General features: G+C 48.1%; 1 protein-coding gene across 6 annotated transcripts; it reads right to left on the reverse strand.

Annotated features, from left to right (window-relative positions):
* Positions 1-1,056: 1,056 nt before the first annotated feature.
* Positions 1,057-12,669, reverse strand: MORN4 (MORN repeat containing 4). Of its 6 annotated transcripts, XM_047702905.1 has the most exons (6): positions 12,527-12,669; positions 8,878-8,995; positions 5,034-5,108; positions 3,131-3,245; positions 2,651-2,760; positions 1,057-2,400 (listed from the first exon to the last, which is right to left on the reverse strand). In XM_047702905.1, the coding sequence occupies exons 1-6, from the start codon at positions 12,659-12,661 to the stop codon at positions 2,252-2,254; spliced, it is 702 nt and encodes a 233-aa protein (XP_047558861.1). In that variant the 5' UTR covers positions 12,662-12,669; the 3' UTR covers positions 1,057-2,251. The 6 variants fall into 6 exon arrangements, with proteins under 6 accessions (XP_047558861.1, XP_047558866.1, XP_047558862.1 ...); XM_047702910.1 differs by lacking the exon at positions 8,878-8,995 and having other exon boundaries at positions 12,527-12,660; XM_047702906.1 differs by lacking the exon at positions 8,878-8,995 and having other exon boundaries at positions 5,034-5,143; positions 12,527-12,658.
* Between the last annotated feature and the right edge of the window lie 671 nt (positions 12,670-13,340).

The following is a 13,340-nucleotide window of genomic DNA, read 5'->3' on the forward strand; positions in this document are numbered from 1 at the left end:
AGGTATTAGATCAGTGGTGGCCTAGGGGAAAGGCTTGTTGAAGTTCTGGGTGGGAGGTAGGAGACAAAAATGTTCAAATAAGATATTTAGAAACACCTTAGCACATTAGCCAAAAAGGCTGCTTTCTCCAGAAATGTTTAACCTTATTCAGTGATACTTAACTAGTGGCAGTAAACCAGAGATGAATGTTTTTAAAATTACTCTGGCTAAAAAGAAAGGTAAACAGATCCTTGTTTAGGACAAAGGCTAGAGGAAAGAATATAAAAGGTATTGATCTTCAGCTGAAATTGGCCATCAGGATGGTACTGAAGCTTGGGACTTAGCACCTGGGCTCTTCTCACAGGCAACATCCAGAAGATCTGGGCTCAGAGGAGAATCCAGCTTAGGGATGGGGCAAAAATTGAGGGATTGGGAGGCTGGCTGGTGTACTGGTAAAGCACTCAGCCTCCGGGCTTACATTAAGCAGGCCTGGGTTTAAGTTCTCAGACCTGCCCCTTAGGGTTGGTGGGACCTTGGGCAACTACTTAAGTGCCTGATCTGATCTGTAACTTGGGGATTATAACAGTTCCTTTCTCCCAGGGCTCCACAAGATCACGCATGTAAAGGGGTTAGCACGGTAGGTGAACACTGCACATTAGCTCAGTTGGGGAGGTATTGCTGCAGGAAAAGGGGAAATCCAGGCAGGAATTGACTTGCCCAAGGTAATCCAGCAGATATGAGAATAACTGGTTTCAGGATGGGGGCACTCATGATGCTCAGGGCAAGAGAAGTACTGTGGAAAGTGATTTGGAATCAGAAAAACCGGGATACAAATCCCACCCAGCTCTGCCACTTTCTAGTTTGGGCAATCTGAACCCATCTGATTTAAAAAAAAAAAAAAAAAAGCTGGTCATTCCCTTCTCTTACCTCTCATACCTCTCGGAGGTATGGAGAATTAAGTACTGTGTAGTAGAGTCTGCAGTGTCGGTTCCAAGACCCCATCTGTGATGAACTTTTAGAAATGGCAAATGGGCTGATTCATGAGGAGGCAGAGACAGAGTCGAGAAACTAAGTATAGGCAGTTCTGCTGATTGTTTATTCCTCATAAACACTTGTTTCTACAGTACAACTCGGAGAATAAATAGAGGCACAGGGCTATAATTTCCACCACAATCTGCTGTTAGGGTAAGGGGCTGGGAGTGGAGTGGGCATGTCTGGGTCCTGGGGTAACTGGAGGCCTCCGTCATAAACTATGCAGGGGCCCCATCCATCCAGATCTGACCCCCAGGGCTGACAGCCAAGCTCGTGATGGAAGAGTTAACTGTGAACCAAATGCAAGGAGCCAAATTCTCTTTTGGTTCACTGCAGTCCTAGAATCCGTCCAATTCTCCCCAAGCTCCAAGGGGCTGAGGTGGGTCTGACCTATGGGTCCAGTGGGAAGGGGCTGTGTCAGCCCAAGCCATCCCTAAGGATTCAGCTACTCCATGGTAGGGCCTGAAGTGGCCCAGAGATGTCTGTCCTCTGCCCTGGGGTAAGTAACAAATACACATTATGAGATGACTCCTCGTATCAGTTTCTTGACTGTCCCCCAGAGGGATCCTGCCCATGTCTAAGGAAGGAGAGAGGCACAATAGGGCACAAATTAGCTGCTGGAACTCAGGTAAGAAAGACAGCTTGTACAATCAAGGGAGAGGGAAATCTTATTCTTACCGAACCCTTCACAGGGGGACAAGCAGACACAGATACCAGCCTGGGGAGACAAAGTGGAAGGCCCAGAGTTATGAAGCCAACCAGCAGCCAAAGAGGGGGCGACACACAGAAACACTCTTTGACTCTCATAGGACTGAGGAGCTGTCTAAGCCACCCCTATGTTTCTCTCTGTTTCTCCAGGGTAGCACAAAGCACTCGCCCTAATCTGGGGCTAGGATCAACTGCCCCCAGTACAGGCAGAATGAAGAAATTCTGCTTCCATGGGCAGGAAATCAAGTAGAAGCAGGTCTGCACTGGGCGACCCGAGGCGTTAGGGACAGAGAATACCAACCAGGGAGAGAGGCAGAGACAGAACTGATGATCCCGCTGCGGGCCAGGGGAGGCCAGAGTCCTCACGACTTTCGTCATCAAATCCCCACCTGGCAGGTGAGGGGGCTCGTCTCCAGGCCTCCATTCCGTGGGCATTCTCATCTTCTCTCACATCCGGTTCACGTATTCACCTCGAGTGCATCATGGGGGCCTGCGCCGTGGCCCGAGCCCGGGCACGGGTGCACGACGCCTGTCAGGCAGCGAGATTTCTGGCTGACTTGGAGGCGCTCTGGGCCCGCTGCACGACCGCGGAGCACTTCTCCCGCCGCAGCAGCTTGTTGTTCTCAAATAGACCTTCGTTGCGGGGTATGCCGTGAGAACCGTCAGGGAAGGTCAGCAGGCCTTTGAGGGGAACAGAGCAAATGATAAGGGCATGCGTGACTCAGAGAGCAGCTTGCTATCACGGAGCAGTGGAGAAGGAAAACCTGCAGCCCTCACTCCCGAGCCCTGAACCAGTAAGTTCCACAGGCGGGCATCGGGCCTGATCCTATGGATGGGCAGACGTCCGGGAAACATCCAAGCTAACGAGGTGTACCTCCACCCCTGGCACGCTCCCACCCCCGGGCTCCCATCCTACGGGGCTGGGACTTACCAAAACCGTCTACTCTGCCATTTTTAAATTCCCCTTCAAATGTCATGTTGTCATGTCGGATGAAGACTCCGACGCCGTTAAACTTGCCCTGGGCGAATTCCCCCTCATACCTGCAGGAACAGGAGATGGAGGTAGTGAGTTGTCAGGTTAACTGTGTGAAGCAGCTACCAGTGGGTGTTACCTATTAATGCCAAGGAGCGGAGCGGATTCTGCCTCAGAATCCCCACCACCCCACTCCCAGAGGAGGGCCAGAGAGCATGTGTGATATGTGGCTCTAATCTCAAGGAGATAACGCAAGAGAATGGCAGTGGGGTGGAAGGTCACTTGGCTCCTCGCCATTTCAAATTTTAGATCTATTTATAAAGTAACTCGTAAAAGAACTGCTTACTTCTTGCCTGTTTTCAGAGGGCCTGGGCCAAGCTCAGGTCTGAGCAGCTATTTACCACTAGCAAAGCTGAGAAAGGAATGACCAGGACTTACCTTGAGCCATCGGAGAAGGTCAGTACCCCGAAGCCATTAAAGAGCCCGTTCTCAAAATGACCCAGGTAGGTGCCACCATCTGCAAACATCAGTTGACCAAAACCGTGTCTGCGGCCTGAACAAAGAGACAGTTGTCAGGTTGGGATAAGGCAGCTTCAGGGACCCCCCTCGATGCCTAACATCCCTTGTCGCTCGTCACCCGACCCACAAGGGAATGAAGAGAGGCAGTGATGTTAGTGGGGCAGAGAACTGCTACCCAGAGTCAGACACCAGGAAAATCTGGCTCCTGGGACCTTCCCATCTTGTCACGAGCATCAGATGTGGAGCAGGTCTTTCTCGGTATCAGTAAGAGGGCTGGAAAATAAAACTAACTACCATAGCGCCTTGACTACGTGTCAGACACTCTTCTAAGCACTTTGCATTTATCAACCTATCTCATTTTCGCAATGTTAAGAGGTACTATTATTATTCCCATTCACAGACACAGAAAGCACAGTACTATTATCATTCCCATTTCACAGATGCAGAAAGCAAGGCTAGGAGAGGCTATCACTTGCTCGAGACCAGAGAGCTGCTGAGTGGCAGAGCAAAAAAGCAAATGCAGCAGACATCCTGGCTGGAGAGCCCTCACCATTGACTTTTGCTGCCTCTCGGAGAGGAAACAGTGCCACAGGGCACCGTGAAGCTAGGGGGCACACCTCACGGGCTGACTGGCAATACTGATTCAGGTTTTGTTATGTCAGGAGGGCTGTGCTTACCCATTGAACTGACCAGAACACAGCAAAATGCTGGAGGAGCAATCATGTCCTTCCAGCAGTTGGGACAGAGACCGCCTGGCAGAATGGTGCCCCTCAACGGCCAGATTTCAGGGACGGCAGGTGTTGGGGAGGCAGGAGAAAGGTGGGAGATGTACCGAGCAAGGGCACATCCCATCACTGGAGCCAAGTAATTGCAATGAATTCTGCATTTTCTACTTTATAGGCACTCAAAATAATTCATTTTACTCTGCCTGGTACATGAGTATTTAAAAAAAGAATTCCCTGGGGTGCCTGGGTGGCTCAGTGGGTTAAAGCCTCTGCCTTCTGCTCAGGTCATGATTCCAGGGTCCTGGGATCGAGCCCCGAGTCGGGCTCTCTGCTCAGTGGGGAGCCTGCTTCCCCCTCTCTCTCTCTCTGCCTGTCTTCTGCCTACTTGTGATCTCTCTCTGTCAAATAAATAAATAAAATCTTTAAAAATAGGGCACCTGGGTGGCTCAGTGGATTGAGCCGCTGCCTTCGGCTCAGGTCATGATCTCAGGGTCCTGGGATCGAGCCCCGAGTCGGGCTCTCTGCTCAGTGGGGAGCCTGCTTCCCCCTCTCTCTCTCTCTGCCTATCTTCTGCCTACTTGTGATCTCTCTCTGTCAAATAAATAAATAAAATCTTTAAAAATAGGGCACCTGGGTGGCTCAGTGGATTGAGCCGCTGCCTTCGGCTCAGGTCATGATCTCAGGGTCCTGGGATCGAGTCCCGCATCGGGCTCCCTGCTCAGCGGGGTGCCTGCTTCCCTCTCTCTCTCTCTGCCTGCCTCTCCATCTACTTGTGATCTCTCTCTGTCAAATAAATAAATAAAATCTTAAAAAAAAAAAATCTTTAAAAATAAATAAATAAAAACAATTCCCAAATAATACCACTAAAGAATAAAAAGAGGTTAAAACACTTTATATTCTGAAGTGGAAAGGTTTAACTCATTGCTGGAGATTGGGCAAACAATGGCATTTTCTAATGCCTTTATTTAGTCCTAAAATCAAAGAAAGGAAAGGCACTATTCAGATTAAATCCTGGAATTAGACTATGAAGACTCATCCAGTTGGCTTCTCAGCCAAAGGAAGTGTTCATCACTTGATTCCCCGGGGGGTCCTCTCACCTTCCTTCCACTCGCCGCGATATTCCTCGCCACTGGAGTAGGTGAAGGAACCTTTTGTCAGGGTCATGGTGACAGCTTACGGAAGAAAAGGATAAAGAAAAGGATAAACACTGCAGGAAACAGAGGCGAGAACCAGAGTCACAGGATGGCTGAAGGAAAGGGCTGCAAAGCAATTTTGCAGATATATTCTATCAACTAACCAGCTGAGTAAGTATATGTTATCTTGGATACATTTAACAAACACATCCACCTTTCCAACCCCCCACTCCCACTCCCATCATCACCACCTCTGCTCAGTCTTATCCTCCTGCTGGTTTTAAAAGTTATCAGCCTTGGGGCGCCTGGGTGGCTCAGTGGGTTAAAACCTCTGCCTTCAGCTCAGGTCACGATCCCAGGGTCCTGGGATAGAGCCCCACATCGGGCTCTCTGCTCAGCAGGGAGCCTGCCTCCGCCCTGTCTCCCCGCCCCCCCGCCCCCGTGCTCTCTCTCTCTGCCTGCCTCTCTGCCTACTCGTGATCTCTGTCAAATAAATAAATAAAATCTTTTAAAAATATATTTTAAAAAAAGCAAGCAAGCAAGCAAGCAAGCAAAGGGCAGTCGCCCATAGAGAAAACCTGGGGAATGAAAGCACAAAGAGGCACATAACCCGGATGTTCAGTGGGAAAATAATAAACTGGGTCTTACTGCAGTGGAAAGTTTATTTACAGAGTAAGAGGAAATAAGTTTGTCTAGGTACTCAGCCGAAATCTGAAATCTGAGAAGAACCTTCCAGATTTAAACCTAAACTCTGTCGTTTCATAGATGGAGAGAGAGAAGTGAAAAGCTAGGCTGTGGCTGGGCTGGACTAGTGTCCCAGCCTCCCCCGACTGCTGCTAGTTCTTTCTCTCTTGTCTTGCACGCTCTGCTTTTCCGGTCAGGCTACCCTAAGGAGACCTCAGAAAGCTAGGCAGGAGAGTTTCCAGCTAATGGGGAGGGGGAAAGACAGAGGCCCTGGGGGAGGTTTATGAACAGGCACATAATTCAAAAGCAGTGCTTACAGAAAATGAACGTGGCAGTGGGAAACGGGAGGCTTTGGAGCAGCAAGAGCCCACAGCCAGAAAAGCCTGCAAGGCAGGAGATGTAATCCTTCAGGAGACTGTGCAAATGAGCACCGATTACTCTACCTCTGCTCGCACCCTTGTGATGTGACATGGCAGCACCTCCATTCACCGGCACTTTATTCCTCCGCCCACTGGGTCTGGGTGGGTTATGGGACTCAGCTTGGACTAATGGAACGTTAGCAAAAGGGATACAGCAGAGGTCTGGGAAGTGCTCGTCCACCACACTTGGAACTGTCCTGCCCCCGTGTGGACAAGCCCGGGCTAGTTGGCTGGTGATGAGGGGTCATGTGGAGCTGCTGTCCCAGCTGCCAACAGACACGACTGGGTGAGCTCGGACATGACCAACAGAGCTGCTCCTGAACCCAGGCCCAATTTACTGAGCCACAGAATGACGGACTAAATACATGGTGGTTGTTTGAAACCACTGTGTTTTGAGGTGGTGTGTTATTATTACCCAGCAAAAGCTAACCGATACACCCAGGTACATGATCATAAGGCCTGAACTAGGGGGATAACAGTATAATGGGAGCAGAAGGAAGAAATGGCTATGACAGAGTTATTAGAGAAAAATAAACAACCTAGCAACATTTGGAGACTGGCCAGGTATGGGTTCACATATGCACTAAAAGAATGCTTGCATATCTCAAAGATACCCTACAAAAGGGGATTAAGATACCTGACTAGCATTAAACACAAACAGAAGTATTTGACATATCTTAAAAAGTGCGATCCCTAGTTTTTTTTTAATTCCCTAGGTCTGTTTACTCACCTCTTCATCTTTTCCAGATCTAAGCAATACAACAGTTTTACAAGTGACGGTAACAATGCAGAGTCCTAGACCCACACCCAGATCTACTGAATTAGATTCCGTAAGTTAGAGCCTGGGAACCTGTAGTTTTAACAAGCACATCATTAGATTGCCACACACTTGAAAGCATGGGGACTACTACTCCAACAAACAGATACACTATGCGTGAATGTTCTCTGATCTATAAATCACTATTGAAAGGTCCCCTCTTAATAATGAACCTAGAGGGGGGTGCCTGGGTGGCTCAGTGGGTTAAGCATCTTCCTTTAGCTCAGGTTATGATCCCAGGGTACTGGGATTGAGCCCTGCGTCAGGCTCCCTGCTTCTCAGGAGACCTGCTTCTCCCTCCCCTACTCTCCCTGCTTGTGTTTCCTCTCTCGCTGTGTCTCTCTCTGTCAAATAAACAAATAAAATCTTTTTTTAAAAAGCCATAATCTAATTTCAGCTCACAGCTTTATGAGGTGGGTAGTACTATCATTTCCATTTTACAGATTAGGGAACTGAGGGGCAGAGAGGGTAAGTAAATTGACCAAGGTCCCCCAGCTAACATGTGCAAATTAGAAGCAGAAGCTTGGGCGCCTGGGTGGCTCAGTGGGTTAAGCCGCTGCCTTGGGCTCGGGTCGTGATCTCGGGGTCCTGGGATCGAGTCCCGCATCGGGCTCTCTGCTCAGCGGGGAGCCTGCTTCCCTCTCTCTCTCTCTGCCTGCCTCTCCGTCTGCTTGTGATCTCTCTCTGTCAAAATTAAAAGAAAAAAAAAATTAAAAAAAAATTAAAAAAATTAATTAGAAGCAGAAGCTTAGGGGTCAGCCTCTGGGGCCCATGCTCCTAAATGCCATCCTGTCTTCCTATCCCACATGTCTCCCAGTGTAATAAAGTGGTGTGTGGGCCCAGGAGCACCAGCACTGGGGCCACATCCCGGTGCACTGTGTGACCTTGAGAAGGTTACTTACATGCCTCTAAACCTTGGTCTCCTCCCCTGTAAAGTGGAGAAAGTATACCTACTTCGGAGAATTGTTATGGATTAAATTAAATAAGATACACTGGGGCACCTGGATGGTTCAGTTGGTTAAATGTCTGCCTTGGCTCAGGTCATGATTTCAGGGTCCTGGGATCGAGCCCCATTTCAGGCTCCCTGCTCAGCGGGGAGCCTGCTTCTCCCTCTGCCTTTCCCTCTGCTGCTCCCCCTACTTGTTCTCTCTCTCAGACAAATAAAATCTTTTAAAAAAATTAAATAAGATACATGAAAGTACCTAGAACACCACTAGGCCCTGTCCACTAAATGTTACTCTTTTCTTCCTTCAAAAACAGACATCTCAACTCACACATTCACTTACTATACTGGAAATTTCTCCAAAGTCTCAGTATAAAAATGCTACCAATATAATTCAAAGAACATTTGGAAAAGAAAAATCAGCAATTTTGCCTGAGGTAAATTCTAAGCTGAGAGAAAGTAAACTACAATTGCCACTTGCCTGTTTTTTTATCGCCACACTATGGGATATTTTAATTTAGACCTATGCCATGATGTTTTTGGATACAGATGCCGTAAGCCCAGAAACATTCTGATGTGCAAACAGCTGGGCCTAAACAGAGCAGGGCTCAGTCACATCTTCTGGGCCCTGGCCTTGTCTCACAGCTCTCATTTCCTTCCAGCTATGAGAACAGATGACTTCTGAGAATCCCTGGCTCTCACCCAAACAGGAAGCAACGTTTGTTTCTACCCCTGTAATGAGGCCAGCTTGGGAAGCTCTTCCAGTGGTGTCTGCAAGCCCCTCCCACAGCTCCACCAGGGATTTTCTCACTGTTGCTACTCGGGAGCTCCATGCTCAGGCTCTCTGACACAGCAGAAGATGCCCCGAGGTAGGGATCATTTTCTTCTTGTCTTAAAGCCCCTTGAACGCTCTGGAGCTATTTCTTTGATGGGTGACGCTGGTACCTGGTGTGCCATCTCTGTTCCACCAGTGTTCCACAAGGTCGGCATCCGATTTCAGGCTCAACCCTCTTGTTGTCAGCTCAGTATCAGTGTGCCTGGGGTAGAGGTCAGCATGACTCCACTGCAAATACAACATTAATGAGAGGAAGAGAAGCAGTTTTCCATCGAAACTGCAGAGGAAACCTCTTTCCAGTCCAGGTAGGCTTTGATAACTACAGGCCGTCTTCAGTTCTTCCCAAAACTAATGAAGTCAGTGTACTAAAAGTCAGCTTATGGAACATATCTGAAATATTTCATTCCTTCAAAACAAGTCAGAATCTTAAAAGGCCGTATCTTATAATAAATCTTATCACTAAACAACCAATCTGAAACATACACACAACATCATGATTCATGCAGGGAGATGATAAGACAAGGGCTATTCCTTTTGATGTCTGGCAGCTGTAAACTTGTCCTCACACAGAGATCTGGAAGGAGTTACTGCGGTGGCGTGTGAGGAGTCGGTCTGACTGTCCAGGGGCTGGGGGGAGCTGACTCCAACATTTGTTTACTTTATCTCAAGGCCACGTGAAACTTCCTCATAATGGCATCCCCTTGTTTCACAGGGTCCAGTAGAAGGTTGCTGAAAGGAAGGGAACAGCGTTTCTCCAGTTTGAAGACTGTCTTTGGACACAGTACTAGCCAGCCCCTCAAATTGTAAACCTAGCCCCTCTTTTGGTATGCTGTAGCTCTGAGGGAGAAAATTCTAAAGTTTTTAAAGAGGCCAATGAAATGGAAAAGATCATCCTCTAATTACCAAATGTGGCAGATTGTAACTTCCAAAGACATTTGCGGTCGTATCTCCTGTATTACGCATTCTATAATTTGACCTTGCCACTGCCCCATCAAAAGGTAGAGTCTAACTCTTCTTTGAATCAGGGCAGGCTTGCGATTGCTTCAACCAATAGAACACGATGGTAGAGATGGTGTGTTCCGAGGTCAGATCAGAAAAGGTGACGCATCTTCCCTCTTGCTCACTGGTGTGCTTGCCCACGGAGGTCTGACTACCCTGTCAGCACAGAGGCCACTGTGCTGTGAGGCAGCTGAGCCACAAAGAGCCACATGTGTTGCTGCTCCATTTGGCAATGCTCATCTTTGAATCAGCCTAGCCCAGGTACCAGCTGTAAGCCAAGGAGCCTTCAGATGATTCTAGCTCCCAGCCACTGAGTTGGCATCCCATCTGAGGTATCATGGAGCAAAGCGAGGTCATCCCCACGATGCCGTCTACGAACTCCTGACTCACAGAATCTGTGAGCATCATACGGTGGTTTTAAGCAGCTATGGTTGGGGTATAATGTTACACAGCTGTAGTAACTGGATCATCATCTCTCTACCTAACCCTGCGACCTCCTCTCTCATTTGTTTTTCCAAAAGTAAATTTCCATTCCTTTATCTAGGGAGACAGAGCAAACTCCCTTCAATAGTTGCTGGTCAACATGATGTCTATTCCCAAGAGCACAATGGAAGTGCTAACTAAAGGACACAGGTGGACACTATGGGTCTCAGGCCATGGTTGAACACATTTGACTAGAAACTTCTACCTATGTCCAAATAATTGATACTGTCACCGCCAGGCTAAGATCGTCAGTTGTACAGCCACTGACCCAAAAAGAAATCATGGTCATTGAAACAAATCTAGTTTAATACAGAATAGCCAGTACTGATGAAAACGACTGAAAACCCAACACTTTAATAAGGATCCAAATCAGTGTTTGTATCAGTGACCCAAAAAATCTTCTTAAAGAGAACAGGTTGGGATGCCTGGGTTAAAGCCTCTGGCTCAGGTTATGATCCCAGGGTCCTGGGGTCGGGCCCCACATTGGGCTCTCTGCTCAGCAGGGAGCCTGCTTCCCCCCAGCTCTTTCTCTGCCTGCCTCTCTGTGATCTCTGTCAAATAAATAAATAAAATCTTAAAACAACAACAACAACAACAACAGGTGGGCTAGGAGTTTAGGCTTCAGCTATACATATGAAATCTAGTCTCAAACCAAGAAGATTCAGGCTTCTAAACAGATACCCACCCTTTCTGCTCTTTTGATAAATGGGTTGCAAAGGATCAATTGAAACATTTACTTAAAAGAAAATGACTTTTGTCCGTGAAACAAATACACTGTTGCTCTGCACAAAAGACGATACCCCCTCTATCTTTATTTTCTCCTGATCCAGACATTTCCAGATAGAACTTGGAGACAGGAATGTTAACTTTTGTTTCCATTTCATTTGTCTTTTTTTAAAGAGTTTAGGAATCAAAGTTGCTAAAAAAAATATTATGCATTCACACTATCTTGCATTCAAATTCGGAGGATTAAAAATGACAAAAAAAAAAAAAAAAAAAGCTACCATAAGGAGGAACAGATATGGGGCACCTGGGTGGCTCAGTGGGTTAAAGCCTCTGCCTTCCGCCTGGGTCATGATCCTGGGTCCTGGAATTGAGCCCCGCATCCGGCTCTCTGCTTGGCAGGGAGCCTGCTTCCTCCAATCTCTCTGTCTGCCTCTCTGCCTACTTGTGATCTCTGTCTGTCAAATACATAAATAAAATCTTAAAAAAAAAAATAAAAAAGAGGAACAGATTTTCACTTAAAGAGTATTGCTTTGAGGCAGCCTGCTTTCCCCACATATACCTTTACATTGTTCCTCCAAAGCCTCCCCAGGGTATGAATATCTTGCCAAAGTTCTCTTAATTATAAAGAAAGCAGTCTTAGGCTTTTAGAATCCTAAAGAGAAGAAAGGAAGACTGGTGAACAAAAATTCTGGCTTGTAAGAAACCTAGAACAAAAAGTCACACATTCCTTTTAAAGTGTTTTAAATGAGTTTGAAATAACCGTTTTTCTTATAAATTTACAAGTCTCTTTACTATAAGTCTTCCTTGAACTCAAAAAGAAAAAAAATGTTTTGCTACTAGACAAAGGTCTTTTTTAGGAAGACTGTGGGACAGTTAGATTGAAGAAAGTGGGAAGAAAATCCTGATACCATAAAGAAGATTAAAAAAAAAAAAAAGGCTTGGGGGTGATGAGGACTGCCATGATACTATCCTATTTTATGAAAAAGGAAATGCGTGGAGCGAATTCTAATAAATCCGAGTTACTCCTGCGGATACCTAAGCAGTTTGGAGATGCTACCTAGCCGGCGTGCCACCATCCGCTAATGAGGCATCCCATTCCCCAAGCCTTGTTGTGTGGGACGTCTCTCCAGCAGAGTGTGACAGGCCGGCCCAGGCCAAACAAAGCCCTAGATCCAACTAAGAACATTTCCTAGTCGATCTCCCACCCCGTTCTTGGATCCCAGCACTGATCCTTCCCTCTACTCGAGCTCTGCTCTACCGCTGGGGCCAGGTCTCTGCTCACACTGGTCCACCATCCCCTCCGGACGCAGCACCCCCCCACCCCCCCGCTCGCCAAGCCAGGTACCGTGGGCTCTCCCTGGCCTCGGCCCCACCGGTAGAGACCAGAGGTTCTCTGGTCTCACGGGTTCGGTATCCCACCGGCCCCGCCCTCTAGTCAGTGCCTCCTGGATGGAATCCCGATCCCCAGCCGGTCATCTCGGGATGGGCTCCTCAGTCCTTTCTCACCGACCACAAGCTCATGGCCCCCTCCCTCCTGCGCTGCGGGCCAACCTGAGCTCCGCCTTTCGGGATGACAATCACGCCCAGACAAGGGGCTCCAGCGGCCGGGACGGCGGCTCCGGGCTCGCCCCTGCCACCAGCCTCTCCACCACCTCCACCAGCGCCTGCCCCACTTGACGCCGCCATCCCGGGCGGCCGCACTGGGCGCAATTCCGGCTGTCCATTGGCTGTTACCTAGGCAACCAGGAGCAACGCCACTCTCCATTGGCTCAGCGCGGACTCTGCGCCATCTTTGTGCGGGGCGGAGGGTCTCAAGAGCTCGGGTCAAACATCCGAAAGAGGGGTGGGGCTGAACCCGTGGTCCTACCTCGGCCACTTGAGGGAGATCTCAGGTCTCGTCTGCTCAGAGACATCCTAACCGAAATGTGGACAAAAGCAAAACAAAACCAAACCTGGGTCAGAAGAATCAGGGACCACCAACTCGAGCGCTTCCGGTCCTACGCGGACCTTCAGAGCTGTAAATGACTCCTCCCTGGAGTTTAAGCGCAGAACCCAAACCTGGATTTTGAGTTTCAGCTTTGTGAATTGTAACATGCTGGACCAGGCAGCTGAGGTTTAATGAGTGTCAGCCCGGTGCCGGCACTGTGATACGAGGACACTTACGCATTCAACTCGTTGTAAGGAGTTGTGTTGTCATTACTCAGATCTTTGTGTTTAAAATGTAGTATCGAGATTGGAGCGAATTCTCCAAATATTACGTACGCCAATCCTTTTATCCATTTATTTACTTATCAGTGTGAATGCAGCTAGAAAAGACAGGATCGCTGCCCTCATGGGACTTACTGCCTAGATGTGGAGAAGAAAA

Source organism: Lutra lutra, chromosome 14, assembly GCF_902655055.1.
Source record: "Lutra lutra chromosome 14, mLutLut1.2, whole genome shotgun sequence".
Classification (NCBI taxonomy): Eukaryota; Metazoa; Chordata; class Mammalia; order Carnivora; family Mustelidae; genus Lutra; species Lutra lutra.

Coding starts and splice junctions, on each gene's coding strand:
- MORN4 (XM_047702905.1), bottom strand. CDS start 12,661: ATGGCGGCGTCAAGTGGGGCAGGCGCTGGTGGAGGTGGTGGAGAGGCT. Junction 8,996..12,526: donor TCCCGAAAGGCGGAGCTCAG/GTTGGCCCGCAG, acceptor TTGTATTTGCAG/TGGAGTCATGCTGACCTCTA. Junction 2,761..3,130: donor ACCTTCTCCGATGGCTCAAG/GTAAGTCCTGGT, acceptor CTGTTCCTGCAG/GTATGAGGGGGAATTCGCCC.